The 24,135-nt window shown below is 40.0% G+C and overlaps 2 protein-coding genes across 5 annotated transcripts in view; one reads left to right on the forward strand and one right to left on the reverse strand.

Annotated features, from left to right (window-relative positions):
• tshr (thyroid stimulating hormone receptor) overlaps window positions 1–24,135 on the reverse strand; it is a 41,457-nt gene that overhangs the window by 15,188 nt on the left and 2,134 nt on the right. Inside the window, exons 2-5 of the mRNA XM_061707473.1 lie at window positions 16,243–16,747; window positions 7,913–7,984; window positions 6,873–6,947; window positions 1,592–1,666 (exon numbers count right to left, since the gene is read on the reverse strand). Coding sequence (XP_061563457.1) covers window positions 1,592–1,666; window positions 6,873–6,947; window positions 7,913–7,984; window positions 16,243–16,442 — 422 coding nt within the window. The 5' untranslated portion in view covers window positions 16,443–16,747. The remainder of the gene's footprint in view (window positions 1–1,591; window positions 1,667–6,872; window positions 6,948–7,912; window positions 7,985–16,242; window positions 16,748–24,135) is intronic.
• Window positions 18,404–24,135, forward strand: part of LOC133418656 (centrosomal protein of 128 kDa-like) — a 48,611-nt gene continuing 42,879 nt past the window's right edge. For 3 of the 4 annotated variants that reach the window (XM_061707471.1, XM_061707470.1, XM_061707472.1), the window contains exons 1-5: window positions 18,846–19,145; window positions 22,796–22,882; window positions 23,240–23,366; window positions 23,539–23,660; window positions 23,851–23,942. In XM_061707471.1, coding sequence (XP_061563455.1) covers window positions 18,999–19,145; window positions 22,796–22,882; window positions 23,240–23,366; window positions 23,539–23,660; window positions 23,851–23,942 — 575 coding nt within the window. In that variant the 5' untranslated portion in view covers window positions 18,846–18,998. Of the gene's footprint in view, window positions 18,521–18,845; window positions 19,146–22,795; window positions 22,883–23,239; window positions 23,367–23,538; window positions 23,661–23,850; window positions 23,943–24,135 lie in introns of those variants that run through there. The other variant, XM_061707469.1, reaches the window with a different exon arrangement.

Consider the following 24,135-nt stretch of genomic DNA (forward strand, 5'->3'; position numbering starts at 1 on the left):
TCGCTGCGTTTACATTGGCGCGAGAATTGAAGCAACAACGTATTTGGTCTAATATGGACTTGGTGCACGTAGCACCTCGTGGACCACATCTCTAAAAGACAAGGGCCCGGTTTCCCAGATCAGTTAAGTAGTTCTTAACAGCGAAAGACTTCTTTCAAACCATCTTAAGGAGCCTGTGAAAGAAGTCTTTCGCTGTTAAGAGCTACTTAACTGATCTGGGAAACCGGGCCAAGTTGTCTCCTCCTCAGACCACTGCTGCTTTGCTGTATAGTAATTCGTCACTTATTTGAAAATGTCTGCTATTGCCGTTGGTCTTAATAACTCCGCCCCTTCTGCCTATGTAAGCGGTTCTTTCCTCTTGTCCAGCAAAGAGTTGGTGCTACCTTGGAACCAGTTTTTCTGGCCCGGAGCCAGTTCTTTGTCAGTGGAAACAGAAAGCCTGGTTCCAAATGCAGCACTGACCCAGAACCGGCCCTGGAACCGGTTTGGTGGAAAAGGGGTATAAATGGCTAGAAAGTTTGGAAGTGGCAGGTCTGGACTGTGATTGACATTGTGTAAACCCGTCCTCTGGTTCTGATGGGAGGATCTGCAACGGGAGGCGTGCACACTTGTAAACTGCATTGTGTGCTGCAGGTGGTGCCAAAAGAGCAGATTAATTTTCAAATGACCTACTTTGGGTAATTTCAGCAAATATGATAAAAATAAATTTACCAACTGCAGCTTTAATTTCATAATGTGGTGAATTTATAACTAAAGAATGAACACAGTCACCAGCTTTGAGGAAATGCCTTAAATCTGTGGTTAACAATTTCTGGATGACACCACATGATGGTGTTTTGTTTCAAATACTGTCGCTAGAATTGCATACCCTGCCTTTAAAGTGAAATCCGACAGATACCGCCACTAGTGATGGTTCTAATAGACTACCATTCTGAAAACCTGGAACTCGGTGTGCCGGGGACCAAACTGGAGAGTGATGAAATGGCTTTGCTGCTGTTGTAAATGTGGAGCCGAGGAAGTTAATAAGAGAGCTTCAGGGATGGAGGAGGATACATAATGGTTTTATTTCAGAACGTGTGCACAGCTTGTTCTTGTTGTTAAGTCCACCAAATTAAAACCACAGGTAAAACAGACCAAACAAAGTCATTGCCATCAGTCTCGTGCGGATAGTTGTTCGACTGAGCAATGCAAAATATTTGAAGTCCTATCTGAACAAATGGTCTAGACAAGAAAATCTGATTTCACTGTGGTTTTTGGCTGTTTAGACTGTCAACAAATGTATCTAGATCTGGATAAGATAAAAATGGGGTTTTGGCAGGCAGTCTGAACAAAGCCAGCTGGGCTTCAATTTCCACTCGCTAACACCCGCTTGTTGTCCAAATAGGGTTCTGAAAAACACAAAATGTTGACAACTGGAAACACAACTCAAAGCTTCCAAATGGCAGCTCACAAGTTAACATCTCAGTGGATTCATTCATTTTGCATATGATGCAAAGTTGACAGATGCAAAGCTCAGCTGCCCACACGAACAGACAGTTATCAGATTACACATGTGAAGTTGAGAACAGAGCATATTCTGACGGGAACTTACAGGTACTTGAGGTTCGGGAGATGTTTAAAGGCTTCTGGATCCACATACTTCAGACTTTTCGTGTTCCGAATCTCTCTGCAAAATCAAGCACAAAATAGGTGTTGGCTGATGGATTTACCGGTACCTATAAATACACGCTTAATCTGAGCATATGTAAAAGACTGGAAATGCACGATGAGAAAATTCCCCGGACCTGATGAGGAAACAGAACAAGGGGCATCCCGTGGATGCAGACGAAAGGAAACTAGGTGCAGACAGCTAGGACCGGCAGCAGAGTCCAATTAGTAATTCATTAACGTATTTACGCTTTGACCCATTTAAAAACTCTGGTCTGAAGCCATGAATTATTGTGACCAGGCTCTTCTTCACAGAGCTTGCAAACTTATACAAAAGAGCCTGAGTGGATGTTTTTCATTGCAGTGCTGTTGTGTAATAGCTAATACTTAAATACGAGCAATGAAATACTTTAGTTTATCTAAACTCCCGAGTGGCAACACTTCTGATCTGTTTCAGTCACGCAAAGAGAAAAAAAGGACCCCTTTTGTTCATTTTAGGACAAAATTATGAAAAACATACTTCCCAGGTCTTAAAATTAGATAATACCCCCTGAGATGAATGATAAAATAAAACTATTTCATCATTAATTTAGGAAGAACTGAGCTAAAAAGGCAGAAACAAAGTAGATGTTTACTGTTTCCCTAGGAATTAAGAGTTTTTGTAGTTTTCTGATCTGAAACACAAAAAGAGCAGTTGTTGCTGCCCGTCAATCTAGGCAGTTATTTGACAATTTCCAGAAAATGTTGAATCCATCCTAAAGTGAAAAATATTATTCACAAGCATAAAAAATTCAAGACAATGTCTTATCTCAGGATTGTACATCCCAGAAGGTTTGTCTCAAGGTTAGGCTCTGCAAATGCTGAAAGAAATTACAAAAGAAGAGAAAATCCAAAAAACTGTGACCTACATCTCAGACTTCAAAGGCTTCACGTTGCATTTTTAATATTAAAATTCATGACAGTACAACTAGAAAGAGACTGCACAAGTATGGTTGGTTTGAAAGGGTTTTTAGGAGAAAGCCTCTTCTCTCTAAAAAGAACAAGGCAGCAGGGCTTTGGTTTGCAAATCTGCATGAACAAACCACAAGACCTCTGGAGCAATGTCTTCCGGAAGTACAAAGACCTCGTACCAAATGTCAAGGATGGTGGTGGCAGGATGATGACCCAGGCTTGGTTTGGACCAACGCCTTGGTTACCTTGGGGAACTTCCGGTGAGGCACTATAGTAAGCTTCCACTGATGCCCCTTTTCCACCAAACCGGTTCCAGGGCTGGTTCTGGGCCAGTGCTGGTGCTGGTTAACAACTCGTTCAACTTGTGAACCAACTGAGAACCGGTTTGCTTTTCCATGGCTCGGGTGCTAAGGGGAGCCACGTCATTACGTCACTGCAAACGTCAGTTACGTCGCTGCATTTGCATTGGCGCGAAAATTGAAGCAACAACAACGTATTTGCTCTAATAAGACTTGGTCCACGTAGCACCTCCGTGGTCCACATCTTTAAAAGACAGGTTGTCTCCTCCTCAGACCCATGATGCTTTGCTGTATCCAGATTCATTCTTATTTGAAAATGTCTTCGTCTCCCAGTCTTGCTATTGCGGTTGGTCTTAACAGCTCAGCCCCCTCCACTTACATACTGTAAGTGGTTCTTTCCTCTAGCCCAGCAAAAAATTGGTGCTATATTGGAACCGTTTTTTCTGGCCCGGAGCCAGTTCTTGAACCGGTTCCAAACTCAGCACTGGCCCAGAACCAGCCCTGGAACCGGTTTGGTGGAAAAGAGGTCCAGCAGTGGGTGCGTCAACCACAAACTCCTCCGTATACCAACCTGTTCCAGAGTCAAACGTGAGAACGTCTGTCTGACAGCATGAGAGCAGACCCGTGTCATTCTTTTGGGCTATGCCTGGCTCCAGGCCTGCCCAGACCGGGGACACTGTGCTTCTTCTTTTGTCTTGTCCGCGTACAGTGGGGCAAAAAAGTATTTAATCAGACACCAGTTGTGCAAGTTCTCCCACTTAAAAAGATGAGAGAGGCCTGTAATTTTCATCCCAGGTATATCTCAACTATGAGAGACAAAATGAAAAACAAAAATTCTGAACATCACATTGTCTGATTGTCTGTTCCTCCATGCAGATCTCTTGAGCAGTGATGTTTTGGGGCTGTCACTGGGCATTTAGTTTCTCACCTCCTTTGACATCTCTTTGGTCTTGGCGATAGTGGAGTTTGGAGTGTGACTGTTTGAGGTTGTGGACAGGTGTATTTAATACTGATAACCAGTTAAAACAGGTGCCATTAATACAGGTAAGGAGTGGAGGACAGAGGAGCCTCTTAAAAAAGAAGTTACAGGTCTGTGAAAGCCAAAAATCTAGCTTGTTTGTAGGTGACCAAATACTTATTTTACCCAGGAATTTACCAATTAATTCCGTAAAAATCCTACAATGTGATTTCCTGGATTCTTTCCCCCCATTCTGTCTCTCATAGTTGAAATGTACCTATGATGAAAATTACAGGCCTCTCTCATCTTTTTTAGTGGGAGAACTTGCACAATTGGTGGCTGACTAAATCCTTTTTTGCCCCACTGTGGGTCTAATAGAATCAATCTCACGACTGGACTGTCACTCAGGACCACTTTTCCCTGGGAGACTCTCCCAGGAGAGGTTGCTAATGACAACACAGCTCTTGGCATCCTTCGAGCATGTACTGGGAACCCATCAATAACTATTTAAAGCATTTTCAGCGCATATAAAAGCGACTACAGAGCGATGCATTTTCACTTTTTCTTTAATCACCGCTCCTCATGCTGATGGTGCAACCGACATCCCGGCGCATCAAGACGTAGCCTACGACACGAAGGGGCATCATCGTATGGTTTCTGCACACCGTCTTCTTAGCCAAGATAAAGCAGATCCAAGTCGTTCAGTGTGAGATGTAATGATGTTATAAGACTTCAAAAACCATGCAGTCTGCAGAAGCTTCATTTCATTTCATGTTTGTCGTTTTTACTGTTTTACTGACGGGACACACTTTCTCGATCTTGTTTTTTGTAAGAATTTTAGCTTTTCATCTTCTCTCTGTTAGGCCTGTTCTGTGTTTAGTTACTTCTACACCTGTTTGCCTCGTCCACCTGTTATTTTTATTATTGCCATCAGGTTTACACTTCTTCCTACTCCTTTTTGCACATGTAAATTAAGATATCAAGTGTTAAAGTATGAAATTCTTTGTTTTGTTGTTTTGTTTTCTTATCTTCTCTTGAATTGTTGTTTTTTACATGTACAAAATAAATCCAATCCAAATCAAAACCTGTGTCTCATTGTCTTTGCTGATTGTCTCTTCTGCTTCTCTTTCCTTCTCTGTTGGTGCATTATTGCTCTTTCTTTTAAGCTTCCCTGTCATTTTTATCCATTCTGCTTTCCTGTATTCGTTCCTACTCATTCTCCACCTGTTACCATCTTGTATTTCCTTCTTTCCTTCTCTAAATAACCTGCCTTGGCATAACAGTAGATGCCTGATTATCCTGGCCTCCCAGTCTGCTGAATTTGGGTCCTACTCCTGCATATGTAGCTCTAAAATCTAAAAACAGTACTTCTCTGCGTTAATGCTGCCATTACAGAGGAGTAAATAACTTTTGCCAAGGGCACTGATACACAGCCAGGCCGTCACAGAGCCTGGATTTCGGACCTGATGCTGATAACAGTCGGGGTGGTCTTTTTCGTCTTTGGTCTGGAGCACATAGCACCCATTTCTTCTGAAAATAATATTCCTCCCAATTCTCTGAGATTTAATTTCTTTTTAAAGGTGTTATGCACTGTGAAGGAAGAAAAATGCAAATCCCTTCCAATCTTTCTAACATTGCTTTTTTAAACGTTTCACTGATTTTTCTCAGGCTCTTGTGGACTAAGACCCCCATTGCTCGTCAGAGACTCAAAGACTTTCACAGGTGCTGCTTCTGAATCAAATCATCATTACAATCATCTGTTGACTTCACTTGCCTGAAATCAGCTGATGAGAAAAAACACCATATACCTTGGGTTCATACAGTCTGCAAGGAAATAAAAGTCAGAATAAGTCTGGGTTTTTCCCACAACGTCTCAACTTTTTCCAGATTCAGGATTGTATCAGAAAACCTTTTCATTTTTGCAAACTATATTGACAGTGAAGTGAATATATACTAAATTCTGTACGTTGTACAACAGATGACTAGAAGAGAACATGGACATTTTCATAACAAATTTATACATGCAAACGCACTGCAATGTATACTAAAGAACCAAAATGAAGCTCTGAAACAAGAGAAAGGTATTTGATTCAAACTTCACCCAAACCTCTCAATTCCCTCTCCAAATTCGGTCCTTGACCCAACAGCTGCTGTCTGTCTCGAGCAGCCAGCCGGAAGCGAAACATTAATTTGTGTCTGACCCTGAAAGAAACCTGAGAGAGACGCCATTACCTTGTATGTGCCACTAAACCGCGCCAATCAGTGGCAAATAGGCCCTGGAGATCCAAAACACACCTCCAGGACTCAGATACGAGCCTCCGTGAGCAGCTTAAATAATTGCTTCTGTCTGTAATTTTGAGATCTAGAATTCAGCAACTAAAATTGAAAAAACGATGATAACTAAGGAGGGGATGACAGCCATATGATGGTTCATACTAACAGTCTCAAACTGTTTGCTATGAGTAACACAAATGTGTTCAAACCTGGAATAAATCCTTTCCATAGGCAGGAAGCTCTTGCTTGAATATATTAAGTGTTACGAGGTGTTCTATTGGAAAATGCATGATCCAAGAGGAGGCTCAACCATAAAGCTGTATCCGTTAATTAAAACTGAGAGCACCTTGCTAGACTTTTTCCACCTCAAAGTGCTGGGGCATGAAGAGAGGCCAAATAACCACCAGCTGTTTCCCGCAGCATGCTTATAAGGCTTAAGTCAGTGATAATGCAGCTCTGTAATGGCTGATTTCATTGAATGAAATGGTTTCTTATCAGACTGGCTTTTAGTGATACAACAACATTTTTTTTGATGGCCCTATAAATTGGCAAAATGGCTCTGCGGCACTTTGATGGGAAGCAGTAAGTAGTGTGAGAGAATAAAGCTCCAAATGTGTTTCCTGTCTGCTTCCATTTGCTACTGGCAAGCATCAAAATTAACCATTTTTCCTCTCTGGAGAGCGAGGGAAAGACCAATCAATAAAGATCAATAAAGAGTGCGGCATTTCCCTTTAGTTACTCACATGTGGGTGATTTTCTTCAGGTTGTAAAACGAGTGCCTCTCCAGCCTCTCCAGCGTCACATCCACAGATATATATCTAAAAAACATTTAACAACAGTCAGAAAGCAGAGCTACTGAAATAATCGTCTGTTGGATGTAAAGAACACGCTTTTCCGTGGCTCGTGACTTTTGAAGAGTGTGGTTCTATCCATAGGTTGAAGTAAAATTGCGGAGGCTTATTTTCTTTCTACATTACTTCAAGTGTGTGGTTTTAAAAACCTGCAAGTGTTGACTTTATCAACGTGATTTCTTTAAAGCCTCAAACGTTAGGGGTAATTTCGCAGGTATGCACCTCTCGTATACATTACCTACAGCCATCAGTGCCTCTACTCCAATATGTTATTCCTTGGTAAGAAGTATGCTCTCAAAATAAACCTTCAACTTTGCACTATGGCGACCTTAAAATTACTTTCTCAACACAAAATAGCTCGAAATGTGTTCCACCTACCGATCCTTACCACGAGCCACTCATCAATCAGTTTCATTCACCAAATAAATCGGTATAATTTCAGTTGGACAGAGAACAAAAATCCATGGAAACACTGGACCTGTGCACTTGATGTTGACAGAAAAAGGTTCATCTACACTCGTCTTCCCTGGTGGATGACCTGGACACGAAGTGAGCAGCTACGGGTCGCGACCTGATGGGGAATTTTACCGTAAGACAGAGAATCCATCTCTACTGGGGAGTCTAAAATCCCCACACACTCAAAGCAAAGCAAAGCAATGTCCCTGCTGTGTTTTGAAGGTCCAGCAGTCCTGCTGCAGGAACTCTGTGGCCCTGTCAGAAGCCAGCTGTGATACTGAACAGATGTTATCCGCTTGGGTGGGAGACAAAAGGGATGAAAGGGCCGTCTGGAGCTTGAAGGGGAAAGTATTTGAAGATCAGCAGGTGAATGAAGGCAGTTTTTTCAGGAGTTGATTTCAAAGGAGCGTGATACTGTAAAGGTGGACAAACTTTTAATAGAATCATTTTCTTGTAAACAAAAAATCCGCACTCACATTCTTGAGATGTTGACCACGCTGGCGAAAGCATCTGTTGGCACGGACGACAAACGGGTCTCAAAAAGCCATCTGGTTAAGAAGAAAAACAAAGACATGGACGCACTTGTTACGTAAAACTTTTTTTTTTAGTGTCCTCTGTGTGTTGGACATAGCTTTTTGTCATCATCAAAGAATAATTGATACTTGAAATGGACTAGTGTCACTTTTTAGTGAATAGCTTTGCAGCGTATTACTGTAGCTGAGTTGATCAGTAATTTGCCTCAAAGTACCAATTCAACTCTTGTTTTTACGGTACAGAACAGATGATATGAAGCTAATTAGACAGCGACTGAGATGTGTTGTGATGGGTTTTTCGATTGTTTACTGCAAAAATGAACGGACAAACTCCATGACGTCACACGCAAGATCGTACGCCACCATAAAGTTCAGCCGTCGGCCGACTTTGTTGAGGTGAAAAAGAGATTCTCGAAAACTTATTGGACGAAACTGTGCTTTTTTGGGGGACATATATCTCTGAAATAAAGGAAATATTTTCAGAAGGGACCATCAGCACATCAATCAAGGCTCTATATAAACAAGAAAATAATGACTTAATATTCAACATTCATTCATTCTCTTTATGGCGCTTTTTCACTCTACTACAAAAGTAACCTTCCTGACGCTCATGTCATTTCTTTCATATAGTTTTGTCATAAATACTTAAATGAATTCTTGGCATTTATTTTCCAGGAATTCTTCACAGCAATAAAAAAGGCAGAAGGGGGAAATAGATCAGGTAAGTGGAGGGAAATTGAGCCACATTGTGTGAAATAAGACCTGGAAACAGGCATTGTGGCATAGAATTGTCAAATTGGTTTAATTCACCGTACGAATTGTTACAGATTACTTTTGTAATACTGTATTTGACCCAGTCTTTGTACGTTTTGACCGTATAGTAACGTAGTTCTTGCCATTTTAAGAATGAGATGTGTACCTGCTGTACTCTACTGCCCTTACTTTTTAACAACTTGTGCTTTGTATTATTTTACCTCTTTTCTTATCCTTTAATTTAATTTTATTTTTTATTTACTGTTTAATTGTGTCTTGCCGCTTTTAATGCTGATGTAAAGCATTTTGAATTACCTTGTGTTGAATTGTGCTACACAAATAAACTTGCCTTGCCTTGCCACATGATGTTTATATGACTTTAAGAAAAAGTTTAATTATCGTGTCAGTCTGATTTTTAAAGTACCTGTAAACACTGACAGTAATCACACTATCAAGCTTCTTATAGTTAGATGAAACACTTCCAGATAGTTCTGTTGGGGAACTGGGTTTCACGACCTGGCGTGGACATCACATGTTGGGTTGTCTTTAAAATGATAGGTAATAATGATTAACCTAGGACAGATAAAAATGCTGCCAAGCAAGAACTCAGGTCTTATTTTGCGTAGGTGTGTGTGAAAGTGAAAGTATCCTCCACCAGTCCACTTTGTCAAACTGATCAAACATACTTTATCAAGAGATGAAACCCTGATTCTGCCAGAGAGGATTAAAACCTCCTGTGTGAAACATGGACAGGATGGAGACAGAGACAAGACAGTGATGGGTGCAGTGTGTGCAGTATGGTGGTCATGCAGTGTGTTGTGATGTAAGTGAAAATGTGGTGGATTATCACTCGAGGGGCAGAGATACAACAGAAGACAGGCTGATACATAGAAACGAAGTATATAGAACGAAGGGAAGAGAAGGACAAACAAAAGTCTAACTTTTCTCACATTTACCGTCTTTGCGCTCCGAAGGGTTACTAGTTGATTTATAAACTATTTATAAACAGGGCAGAAATTAAAGTGAATATAGTCTTTAACTTAAACTAAAGAAAAGAAAACCCCTTGCCTGAAGTGTGTTGTTTATTGCCTGTGAGAGATTTTATTGTGGCGGATTTAGGAATCATAACATTTTTTAAGATGGTAGCCACATGTGTGGTTGTCATTTTGTATTACCGGCTCGGAGGACGCTCAAGCAGAGTTATTTCCACCACATCGTGTCCCATCTAGCAAAAATCTTCATCTGGGAATGGGTTAAAAAGAATAAAATATATGGCTGGGCCAAAGTCGCCCTCTCCATGCACCTTTTTGGTTTATCAGCGGAACAATAGACTAATTCAGAGACCGAGATCTGGCCCATAAGCTTGAATCACACTCACATGGGCGGCTTGGCAGCCGGTAAAGACGGGAGCACGGCCCTCTGCACACGCTTTGACAAACTCAAACAAACACAGGGACACAAAGCAGATCCTGATACTAAACACCCTGGTTAGACCCAAAAAACCCAGCATGCACCCCCCCCCCCAAGTACTGCGGGACAAGACCGACGAACTTATCTAGCAGGCTTAAGGAGAAAATTGCTCCAGCCAAATTTGTTATTTTGGAACGAGACCACAGAAAATAAACAGACTGGTAATAGAGTTTGAAGTGGAGAGTGACTGCTCGATTCGTAGTTCTGTCAGCACTGGACTGTTTTCTCTGAGTCCCGTATCATTTTGATGTTCAATGGTCTGTGGCAGTTGAAAGAGAGCATCTGCTGCATATATTGTTTAAGATTTGAACCTCCACTTTTTCCAGAGAAATTCAGTATAAATACAGTATCTCTTATGAATCCTTTTCGTGATCAAAACTTCAAAGTCTGCTCAGTCAGAATGATTGAATATTCACTTCACTTTTTAAATTTGTTGTTTGTCTTATAGTAGCACTGGGTTTTATATGTAATGATTTAATTGCATGATTCGTTGGTATAAAGTAAAGGTTTGGAAATCATCAGAATTCCTGATCATCTAGGTAACATTTAGACATTTTGTACGGTACATTAAATCCTACACTAATCTGTTAATATTCAGGAAACAGCTTTAGGATTTCATTCTGGTTTAACAAAGATCAAGATACAACAAATATCGAGAGGTATAAAGTGTTTAAAACCCACTCCAAGAAGTCTGATCCCCACTTCCCCACTCTTTCTCTCAGAGTCCTGAAGTCTCTGTTCTCCCTAATTACTCTCAAACGTAACTCTCCGGGTGTTTGAGAAATGTGCTGTAAAAGGTAAATATTGTATTTAAATGCATCGTCCAGACGCAGGAGGGTGTCACGCTACGCTGGGTTTTTGGAGTGTGTGTACTTTCCGTTCCACCTCTCTGACTCCCAGTGACACATGGACTTACCTCAAAGCATACGCACACAGACCGATAACCCCCCCACCACACACACACTCGAATGACTCCAAACCATCCACATGTGTACACTCAAACAGAGAAACATGTGTAAGTCTGCTTTAGATTCACATTTTATTGAACGATACCAACTACCCTGCATTTTTTCGGTAAAAAGCATATTCTGACTGAATTGTCGCAGAATTTCCACGGCTTTGACAATTCAGAGCCTTTTTCATAATAATGATAAAACAGGGCATGACAGTTATCTTTCTACAATATTTTTATTTGAATTTTGAATTAGATTTTACAGAAGAGACCGTTTGTTTTAGGACGTTAGATATCGCTCATGTCACCATGACTTATGTAACTACTTAGCACAGAAATAGCAAAGTTCAGTCCAAAATCAGCACATTTGGTCCACCCAGCACCCCTAAAGCTTGGTCATTAGAACCGGATATTGCCCGTGTTTAAGCTAACTAAATGAATAAATATTTTAATAGTAAAAAGTTTGTGTTCCCCTTCTTTCAGTCATTTTGGCCATGCTAAGCTAACTGGCACTCACACAGTTCCAGACTGAATGTTTCTAATGAAGATTTGAAACTCGGATACCCAGAGAAACCGTAAACCCAATTTAGGAATCAGAGATCGCCGCTACTCGCATCAACAACGTAACCAGTGAGTTAAGTTTACTGTTTAATTAGCTAGAAGCCATTTAGCTAAGTGACCCCTCTTCTCTCAGTCATCTTTCTGACGCTAAACTATTTGGCCTCTAGCTTATTAATAGTTAATTTCATTATTAATGAAGTTGGAACGTCTGAGTACCTGGTTTGATGTTTCTGCTGAAGAAATCCAACTGGGAAAGTCGGGGAAACCTCACCTATACGCTGACTTCAGAATCCAACATAGCTGCTACACGTAAACAAAGTAAACTAGGCCTATTGTTTACAACAGCTCCATCGTATTTTAGGTACATTAAGTGTGACGCCGTTTTTCTGGGTTTTTCTTAGTGGTTAGCCCTGTTGCCAGCAGCAAGAAGGTTCCTGGTTCGACTCCTGGGTAGGCAGGAGTCTTTCTGTGTTTGCATGTTCTCCCCGTGCTTGCGTGGGTTCGCTCCGGTTAATCCGGTTTCCTCCCACAGTCCAAAAACATGCATAGGACTAGGTTCATTGATGATTATAAATTGCCCGTAGGTGTGAGTGTGAGTGTGCCTGGTTGTCTGTCTGTATATGTGGCCCTGCGATAGACTGGCGACTGGTGAACCCCTGCCCCTCCCCTGTGATTAGCTTGGATAGGTTCCAGCAGACCCTGCAAAGGATAAAACGGGTATACAGTAGAAAAAGGATGGATGGATAGTTTTTCTGAATCTGGAGCTGGAACAACAGCTCTGTCTTATTTTATTCATACACATGTTCACTTTTTTATTTGTGTGCATGTGCTAAATACCAAGCACAACGTTGTTTTGAATTCTTATTGCTAACAACGTCTAGCACTGGCAACGACCAATATGGTCACCGTATGGAAAGGTTAATTTTCTGAATATGCAGCTGACTCATTCTGAGTCCCAACCTGAGACTTCCAAGCTAAACGTAACGCACTAATCTCTTGTGTAGCGATATTAGAGGTTATTAACCCTTACCCATCTTTAAAGTTCCAGTCATGGAAGCTTTGGGAATAAATTTGGTCCTGTTAAGATACAATTTTGTTGAGACCAAGACTTAGGTTTTGTATTTTATCAGTCCAGCAACAACAACAAAGTGCAAAAAGGATTTTAATAGTAAGACTGACAAAAAAATGAATAGATAAAAACTTTTTTTGGAGAAGATGACAGACCAGTAAGTTTATTTCACCGACTCCATCAGGCCAATGGGGTCATTCATACCTCAGCATGAATAACGCCTCATCTGCTGAAACATCCCTCTCAAACAATGGTCTATTTTGGGTTTATTTGGCAGATATTTTTATCAGAAGGATCGACGGTGCCAGATGGTATGCTTTCATGTCTTTTATTCTCCTGAAGGGTGCTGGGTAAACTTTGGACAGGAATGTGAGGAAATCGTAGGGGACACTCCAGGCATGTGGACATGTGAATTGAAGCAGTGATGAGGAGATAATTTTTTGTGATGGGTGCTTGTTGGAGGCGATGCAAAGAGTTGTTTGGAATTCGAGGGGGAAGGAATGTTCCAATAAACTGCAAGGCAGGAATCAGGATTATCACAACATAGTGCAGAAACTTCTCTTTAGCTCGTCTCAAGTGTGCCCCACATTAGAGAAATGTGTGAACAAGAAACATGCCGGTCAGTCAGCTCCACATGATAATTTGATAATCCCTTTTACTTAAAGTTTTGTTATAGGTCAGTATTGTTCCTGGCATATAAGAGTGAGCTCACTCTCATCAGAAAGAACTTGGTAGACGTATTTGTCCGTATGTTTTTAGACTCATAACCACATTAGCTCTGACTCTAGGCTAAATCTCCAGTGTCAAACATGAACAATACCTCCTAGCACAGCTAAATGAGTTAACCAATGAGGCCCCACGTGGGATGGGATTATCCATTTCATGGCCCAGTGTGAAGTGCTCATATTGGTCAGGTTCATGGGTAATATATGGACATGGACCCAAAATGAGTGTCTTATTTGGGTCTCACTTGGGCCAACTACGTTAGAGAACCCAAGTGTGTAAAACACATGGGGCCATTAAAACAAGTGGACTATTCCACATGGAAGCCCACTTTTAAGTCCATTTATTTCATGGATGGGCCCCTCACACAAGTGTTAGCTGGGTATCATGAGACGGTGGTGCTTTGCGATCTAGACCCGGTTGGCACAGATGGTTTAGTAGAGAAAAGTTTCCACCTTAAATATGTAATACAGTAATTAGTAGCGGCATAAATTGCAGGGTGTTTTGGATTTTACAGTAGTGTTAGAAATTCATTGTTTACAAGTGCTGATTTACATGGAAATGCCTTTTCTATTGGTTCAGCATCTATGCTTCCAGATTATGGAGTCCCGCTAGATGGCGTAGATTCCCGTCAGTCAAGGCTGTGACGCGCTAGCTGCTAACAATTTCACTCAGTACCTTACAAACCCTGCAACAGTTCTCAGAAGTGATTTGTTTTTAGCTCAGTACATTTTATTTTGTATTGCACCAGTTTACAACAAGTAAACAAGCTCAATACATGTCCAATCAAATAGAGTCAAATGAACCATTCAATTATATTTCTGGTAGCCTAAATCCAATTGGTTATAATCCATTTTAATACAGTTCATTGAATCATTTCTTAAAAAGCAACCTAGCTGAGGTGAATCTTCACTTTATAGATTCAGTCAAATGATCCTCACAGATTTTGGTTCCTGGGATTGTAAGAAAGATTGTTCAGCGTTTCAAATCATCGCTTTGCTTTTAACTGCCCGATAAACAACAGTCAGAAACAAAACTGACAGTTTTATGCCAGTGGGCTTGAAAAAACCTTGCTTTTCTTTGATGTTATCATTTCATTCCAGAAGTTTGCACATGTCACTTAAGCTCAGAAAATGTTACAAAGATGTTCTGTTGTTAAATTAAAGAAAAAATGAAGAAAGAAGTCAATATTGGTTATGAAAATGATCACTTGCAGCGCTTTTGCTGAAAATAATATTTTTTGTACTGATAAATTTGCCATCTTTGGTCTTACTGGAAAAACTCTTTGGAAAGGTGGGAGCAGTGGGAGTACTGTGATTTTTCACAGTACTCTTATATCCCACATAAATACCACTTTGGCTGTTGAATCGTGGCAAATTTCCAATTTTTTCCCCTGTATGGAGGAGTTATAGGAGGCTGAAATGTTTAATTGCCCCACAGCTCAAACAAAGTTTATTGGACATCAGATTCATGCCTCATTATTTTGACCTCTTTCTCTTTTCTACAAATGTCATTGTGGCAATAGCAGTCATAGCTTAGAAGAACTGAGGGGTGATTAAGTTTACACAATGGCAATGAGACTTTCCAATAATTTCATTCAACTATGTACTCCATCTGAACTTTTAGCAGTAAGAAAAAAATGTGATATTGTGAATATAATACATTGTGCTGTGAAGTGGGTAGTTTGTTCTTTTTTAATCAATCTTCAAGCAATATGCCTGATTTCGTTGCATTAGTAGGTTCTGTGCAGCAGTTTTTATACATTTTCGAATCATGGGGCAACAAAGGTTGTAAAAGTTTAAATCTGACATTTAAATCTGACACAACATAAAAAATATGTATTTAACATATCCTATAAAATCCTTTTTAGAAGTATTATTTAACATATCCAAAACTAATCACCAGCAATGGCCCCTTCCCCATGTTCAATTTATATATGTATATACACACATACATAAATTAATTTTGCCTCATTAAAAAAAAAGAAATAAAGTTTTATCATTACGGTATATAAACTAACATTTAAAGGGTTGCTGAACATTACTGACTATTTGGTAGTTTTGAGCAGAGCTGAAAGGGTTTAAGACATTCATGTTAATGGCTCATGATGTTATAGTATGTTTTCTGCCTGTACGTTTTTTATTGGGTGTCCAGAGGGTGTAAAAGGTGTCAGTAGAGTATAATAGACTTGTACGAGTAACTGCCTTTAGAATCAGAAAATATGTTTAAAAAAAAAAAAGAAAAAAGAAAAGAAACGTCTTCTTCTTGAAATCAATATCATAAACTATAACACAGTCATAAACCAATTAAAAAAACGAAGGGGTTACATCTTTTCTTGATATAACATGCCTCCATAATAGCTATCATACAATTATATTTTTTATCTTGTAACTTTGTGCACTAAGGCAAGACAATTATAGTGTAAAGTTGTTTAAACACTCGTAGGACTGGTTTCAATTCACTGCAAATCAAAGAGAAGCTACAAGTGACACTTAGAGACTGCAGAGCACAGTAACAGTAATAGACCATAATGATACCTGAAAAACGGAATAACTACCAAGAAACAGAGGGCTTCAAAATTCCCCTGAGTACACGTTGAGAAGAATATTATTGTTATTATAGTATAATGATTTTTCCTCGGGGTTAAGAGCACTTTCTACTTTCAAAATGCACGTGAGTGAAAAAAGCTCTGCAAAAAAAAAAATGTCTTTCACAGATGCGTTTTTCTTTTGTACGCCTACTTACAGCGTCTCCGTGCTCGCAGGAAACCTCGGGAGAGTATCAATGTCAAAGCAGGAGATGGTGTGCGTCTTCCACTCAGCGCACTCGCACACGGCAGGGCAGGAGTCATCCTGGGGAGCCTTTTTACTGCTGCTGCTGCTGCAGCTGCTGCAGCTGATGCATGCAGCCGTCAGCGTCACCAGGGCGCAGGTTATCACCTGCATGCTGCACTGCTGCTGCTGCACAGCCCACACCCCCCCAAACCCGGCGTCCACCGCAGCTGATGGTCCAGCTGGAGCACAGTGGTCTCTTATGGGCTCTGGGCTTTGACTGTGGTGTGTGTAATCCTCAGGTGAAGGCGAGGAGCCGCGGTGGAGGCGCACTTGGCTCTGCAGGGGCCAGAGTTCCTGGGAGAGGCGGTGAAGGTGCGGATGCTGCGGGGCTGACAGCAGCCGCTCTCTGCTGCCTTGGAGGTGGTCTTCAACTTGAGAGGAGTGCCTTTCAATCCCTCCTCCTCCTCCCTCTTGGCCTGTATTTGTAGGATATTGTTCATTTTAGTAAAGGTAGTAAAGATATTGTCAGGGGTGGGGCTTATGTTTATTATGTTTTCATTATGTAAAGCACCTTGAATTGGCTTGTTGCTGAAATGTGCTAAACAAATAAAGGTGCCTTGCCAAGAAAACTCACTTCTGTGTCTACCTGTTCATTGCAGATTCATAAAAAAAACCAAACAAACATATATTTATATATTTATATATAACACACATTTGCATCAGTGCTTTAGTTCATTATGACATCTATGAAGAAAAGACTTCTCTTATAATTTACAACTGAGGAATGCAAGAGGTCCCACTTCTGACATCATCACCAAAAACAGACAAACATACTATATACATCTTCACATAAGGCCTCTATTATTGCATGTGTGTATGGAATTTTTATATATATATATATATATATATATATATATATATATTGGACACACTTTATTGGGCTGGCTGCACAAAAGTTGAATGTTGTTCTGTGGTTCTGCTGTTAAGTTGTGACAGGGCTGAGAAGAGGAAAAATTAAGACAATTCGATGTTGTAACTCTGAACTTATCCCAGTGTTACTGCTACCCGATACCAGGAGTTAACACTCACTAACTCACTACACAACAAGTGTTACATTGATTTGAGATAATATCATCATCTAGTAGGTAGATGCCATCATGGTGTTTGAAACAAAGTGCATAATTATCTCTGCTTGGTCTCATGGTCCAGACAAATTGAGGTGGTGGGCCGGATTTAGTGCTCAGGTCTTGAGTTTGACACATCTGCTGCAGTCCATAGAACAAGAATATGAACCAAGATGGGCACTCAAGTATTTAGGAGGCAGTTTTACTTGATCTATTCGGTTTTTCAATTGCCATTCTCATTTTTTTTTTAATTTTGGAAGTCTGCTCTGTTTTAAACTATTTTTGTTTTGTTTTCAATAGTGACCAAATTAGTTTCAGTTTACCCGGTTTCTTTTCCCTAAATTTGTCCCACAATCATTTATTTTGCATTAAAATGTCATTAGGTGTCTGTAAAAAAAAGTACATATCAGTATAGGGGGAGTGGTAGTCTAGTGGTTACAGAGGTGGGCTTGGGTCTGGACGGACCCAGGTCTATATGGCAACCACCTCGGGCCCTTGAGCAAGGGCAACCGTAATTGCTCCCAGGGCAAAATGGTGTGTTTGTGCTATCAGATGTAAATCGCTTTGAATAAAAGCGTCTGCTAAATGACAGTAGTAGTAGTATAAACCTATCTTTCTTATTTTAATAGCGGACTTTCAGGGTTTGATGTCATCATAATTCAAAAGTTTCTTTTAAGCCAAAGGATAAAAATCACTGAAATATTATAATGGAATCTTAACTCAGTAACTGAATCTATTTATAATAATAATAATAATAATTCATAATAATTAATAATAATAATAATAATAATAATAATAATAATAATAATAATAATAATAATAAAGGAAGTCTATGCATTTTAAATTAGTTGCTCCATAAATGTTCTTTGTTTTTTTTCTCAGAGCGGCAGTCGTGGCGCTTAAGCGTTTCCCTGGACGATGTAGTTCATAGCAGGAACATTCCCATAGTCATCCTGCCGGGAATGCCTACATTTCCCAGCATCCCCTGCAATCCTTGTTGTCCTCGTATCCCTGCTTAGACGCGGCTAGTTCAAGTTGCCGTAGCAAAGTAAAGCAGATGATTATTCCGACAAACGCTTAGAGAAGACTTGGAGTCCACTCCCGTGTAATTTGTGAATGTCTGAGGTTAGTTTCTAAGTGAATGTTGCAGGGTTGGAGTCGTTAGTTGACGTTAGTTTGCAGGGGAGCTAACTCCCACAGTTACCACTAGTCGCTAACGGCAGCATCACTTAAGCCTGATTTATGGTTCTGCGTTAAATCGACGCAGATCTTACGCCGTAGGGTAGGGCGTAGGTACGCGGCGACGCGCACCGTACGGTGCGTGTTGGTGTTACGCGGACCATAAATCAGCCTTTAGTAATGTTGTGTTCAGCTGTTTATAGAGATGAGGACCATTTCAATGATGTTTCCTCAGATAAGTCTTTCTATCTGGGGCTAGAGGCAACAATGGCAAAGTATACATGTATTTCGGTTAAGCAAAGATTGCCATTTGCAGGAAAAATTGACACTTTGTTCGTTAATCGCATTACTGGTGACAGTTGCGGTTTCCACGTGCGAGACCATTAATCTTCATATTTGCAGAGTCAGTGGTTTTTTCCAAACTATGGACACGTCCTGCGAGTCGGACTCGTACGACTTGATGCGGGGACCGAGGCCTCGGGGCCGGGACAGGACCAGAACCAGGACCAGAACCGGTGCCAGTCCAGGGGAAATCAGCCAGAAGATCAGCACCCTGGCCGACACCTTACAGGTACCTGCTGCTCACCTGCTGGGAGTCACACACACCTGCTGGGAGTCACACACACCTGCTGGGAGTCACACACACCTGCTGGGAGTCACACACACCTGCTGGGAGTCACACACACCTGCTGGGAGTCACACACACCTGCTGGGAGTCACACACACCTGCTGGGAGTCACACACCTGCTGGGTGTCGCCAGTAGGGATGGGCGGTATGGACTAAAAAATGTATCGCGATAATTTCTGGCATTTATCCCGATAACGATAAAAATGACGATAAAAAAAATACCAATTCAACTCTATCTTTGTAACTATAAATCTATCACCACATTCAGTCTTTGGAGCCCCCAAATCACTGCTCTAAAAGAATACTAAATACTAATAAACTACACCAATTAAATTGAATTAATAAAAAACAATTAAATTAGTCAACCTGTACTGCAAAACTGGAATGACTCAGATCCGCCATGTTTGTTACACAAACACGTCATCAATGGGAATTTTTCTTTCTTTCTTTCTTTCTTTCTTTCTTTCTTTCTTTCTTTCTTTCTTTCTTTCTTTCTTTCTTTCTTTCTTTCTTTCTTTCTTTCTTTCTTTCTTTCTTTCTTTCTTTCTTTCTTTCTTTCTTTCTGGCTCATTTCCTTCCTTCCTTCCTTTCCTCCTGTACGTTGTGCGTGGATTTAACACAGAACCATAAATCAGTTTTACACAAAAACTTCATCAACGGGAATTTATCCTTTTTACCGCGAGATGACAAATTCTTACCGTGGGGAATTTTTTTGACGGTTTATCGTGAACGGTAAAATATCACCCATTCCTAGTCGCCAGTACTCGAGTTGTAAAAAAAAAATCAGGGGGGATGGTGGATTTTATCATATTGGGACAGATCATTTGTGCTGATTACAAATAATATAATATATTACAAATAATAACACTGACCAAAACAGCTGCAGAAATACTGCAGGAATGACATAGCAGCAGTTAAATGCAGCCTTCTGTAAGCTTTAAATATCCACTGGGCTTACATCAAATACATCAAAACACAACAATAAAAACTGTTTTCTGAACTTATCAATATGACTCTGTCCTTCACAGGATAAGTAAAATGGATCACTGCAAAAACTCACAATAAGAATATTTGTCCTATTTCTAGTTAAAATGTCTCATTTTAGTAAAAAAATCTCATTACACTTAAAACAAGACTCATCACTGGAAAAAACAACAATTTCCACCTGTTTCAAGTAGATTTTCACTTGAAATAAGTAGAAAAATCTGCCAGTGGAACAAGAGTTTTTTTGCTTGTAATAAAAGAAGATAAATCTTGTTCCACTGGCAGATTTCCCTACTTATTTCAAGTGAAAATTTACTTGAAACAGGTGAAAATTGTCAAATAAGTTATTTTTCTGGTGTTATTTTTCTGGTGATGACTCTAAATGTTGAAATAGCAGTAAAACCACATTCATTGATGAAATGACATAAGGGATGGAAAGGGGGGATGGCAGTTTTACAGGGGGGATGATTTTGACAGTTTTTTATTTCAGGGGGGATGCCATCCCCCCTCATCCCCCCTCAACTCCAGTACTGTGTGTCACACACCTGCAACTGGCCGTCATTAATCTGTGTTCATTTGGTACAGATCCCACTGCACATGAACGGTCTCCATGACAAACACACACACACACCCACCTCACAAGCACACTTATCCTGGACTCTTGCACCAAATGCCACTATTTATTTTTATGTTCAACAGTTATTTACAATTAAATTTCTTTTTTTGTATATTCTTTTGTTGTTTTTTGATCATACCTAACTTATTATATATATCTGTGCGTCGAAATTTCATACTTCCACCCTAACGAGTATGCAAAAACAGTATGTGAGATTTTTTAGTGCGTCCGAAACATTAGTACGTACTCAATAGTGTGCGCTATCCATACTCATTCTGTAGAAATGTATTAGTGTGGATTGATGGACACTAGCTAAGCAGAAACTTCCCACAATGTAATGCAACGGTGTTTGGTTGCTAAGTGATACGTATATAGCATAAGTATAATAATATTATTATATAATATTCATATTATAATATTCGTATATAATAATATTATATAATGTCATCTTGTTTCGGCCAGGATAAATGGGAAATAGCGGAGTGATGCGCTGCTACTGCTGCTGTGACACGTCACTTCCTCCCAACGGCAGGAAGTGACGTGTGTGCTACGTCCGAATTAATGCACACTACTGATATTTACTTAAAAGTGTGCCGAACTTAAGTATACTTTTTATACTGTTTAGTATGGCATTTCGGACGCACCGTATATCTGTCTTCTTGAGCGGTTTAATACCTGAATTTCCCCCATCAGTTTCAATATAGGTATCTTAATCTTAATGATTAATTTCATGTGTGTGAGGGAGTGAGTGAGTGAGTGAAATTAATATAAGGACCTAGAGCGTGAAAGCATTGGACAGTGTCTCTGTACCTGATCGTAGTTATGTCTTCCTAAACATCTGCACTTTATATGATTGATGTGATTATGTACTGTTAACTGGCTGCGACCTCCTATGCATCTGCACTTTATAAGACGTGTTTTATCATTTTACTGCTACTTTGTTCCTCTTATTGTTTTGTATTCTGTCTTTTAACCTTGTGATGTTATTTATTTTGACGTGCGCTGCTGCCTTCTTGGCCCGGTCACCCTTGTGAAAGAGATCCTTGATCTCAATGGGCTATTACCAGGTTAAATAAAGGTTAAATTTAAAAAAAAAAAATATATATATATATATATACCGTATATATATAATATGATATATAGTATATATAATTTCGTTCTGGGGATTTAGACAAGGCAAGGCAAGTTTATTTGTATAGTACAATTCAACACAAGGTAATTCAAAGTGCTTTACATAAACATTAAAAGCAGCAAGACACAAATAAACAGTAAATAACAAATTAAATTAAGAAAAGATGTAAAATAATAGCACAAGTTGTTAAAAAGTAAGAACAGTAGAGTACAGCAGGTAAGTATTTAATTTAAGAGTACGCTTCAGTAAACAGTAATGTTTTTAGGCCTGATTTAAAGGAGCTGACAGTTGGAGCAGACCTCAGGTCTACAGGAAGTTTGTTCCACCGGTGAGGAGCAGAATAACTGAACGCTGCCTCACCTTGCTCGGTTCTGGTTCTTGGGACAAACAACAAACCAGATCCAGAAGAACCTCAGGGGTCTGGGAGCTTCATAGGAACTAACAGATCAACCATGTATTTTGGTCCAAGACCATTCAGGTCTTTGTAGACCAGCAGGAAGATTTTAAACTCTATCCTTTGACTCACTGGAAGCCAGTGTAGCGATTTCATGACCGGTTGCCAAGTGCTTTACAATAACATTCATTTCAACAGATCAACAAAAAGCTTGTCCATATAAGAAAGCCTTCTGTTTCTTTTTAAAGGAATCAGTGTCATCAATGCAACATAAAAACACGGGAAGCACATTTCACAAACACGGTGCAGCTGTGTTAAAAAAACCGAATAACCAGTGTGGAGATGATACGCGAGTCATTTTACTGGTCCCAGTTCCAGTACAGTCAATAATAGACGTATACATTTTTACTTATGTTATTGTTTTGATATACAGATTCCACCATTTGTTAAGTAAAAGTCTCTTGTAGGACACCAGTCGGAACCTGAATAAAGTGGACCAAATGCTGGGGCAGTACAGGGACCAATCAAACGACCAGGCTGAAGCCATGGCGCTGGTGAGACTCATTTATTTGTACAATTTTCACACCATACATATGCTATTTATTTTATTTTCATTTTCATGTAAGATTTTCTTAAAATTCATGCTTTTTCAGCAGTGGAGCTCTGACCCATGATTATGTCAGCTGTCAGCTAACTGTAGCCACTGGTCAATATGTGTAACTTTATGTTATTCACTCTTATTTTCTCTTCTCTGTTTTTCACACTCCCATTCTCAACATTTTCCTTTGGTTGTTTGTTCTGTTTAAAAACTAATTCTGTTTTTGTTTTCAACTGACTGCCAAATCAATTTCTGTTTCCTTGGTTTGTCAGTCATGCATGCTTTTTTTTTTTCTTTTTAAATCCTGCACAAGCTCAGGGAGAACTTAGAGGAGTCTATCAGTCAGTTGCAGACAACGAGGTTGAGCAAAACTAATGGAGTTCGCAGTTCCTCTGCCTCGACCCTGCATACCAGTGATTTGGAAGCATTCTCAGAATCAGGTAAATAGCAGCTACGCTGTCGGTTGAGCTCTGTATTTAATTGAGACACAAAAATAAAAACTGTTTTGCTTGAGTGATTTTTATTTATTTAGTTTTTCTTTGAACATTTTTCAAGCCCTACTAGATATATATATATGTATTTATTTATTTATTTATTTATTTGTAATTACAGAAGCGCAGCGCTTCTATCCTACCTCTCCACTAAGGAACAACGCGGGCAGTCCAGGAAGGAGGAAGAGGAGGTCTCAGTCTGCCAACGTTCGCTTCAAGGATGCCGGCCTGGCAGGAGATGATGTACGTAACAACCCGAGTACCAGTCACTTGTTACTTTATCTAGTTTCAGAAAAGTACCACAAGAGGGTACACTGATTTGCATGAATAAGAACCTGGTTATGCTGTTGATGAATTGATGAATATATTTTTCTGAAGTATGATTTCATTAATGGTTACAGTAAATGTGTCTTTTCCTGGCTGTCTCGCTCAGGTTCACGTGTTGCACCAGTCCCTGCGGGATTTACACTGCGACCAACGGAGACTGTCTGAAGAGCTGGACAGAGAGATCTTCAGGAGAAACAGGTATGTGATGGAAGACGTTTCAGCTTGTTCACCACAAGTCAGAAGCTTATTAACAGCTTCTTTTAAGGTGGTCTTTTCAAAAACCTTAAAACTGGTGCTGGTGCCAGAGCCAGTTCAGAGCTGGTTCTACTTTGAAACTGGTTCGCTTTCCCATTTACACACAGCCACATCATTACGGTGATGGAAACATGGC

Source organism: Cololabis saira, chromosome 18, assembly GCF_033807715.1.
Source record: "Cololabis saira isolate AMF1-May2022 chromosome 18, fColSai1.1, whole genome shotgun sequence".
Classification (NCBI taxonomy): domain Eukaryota; kingdom Metazoa; phylum Chordata; class Actinopteri; order Beloniformes; family Belonidae; genus Cololabis; species Cololabis saira.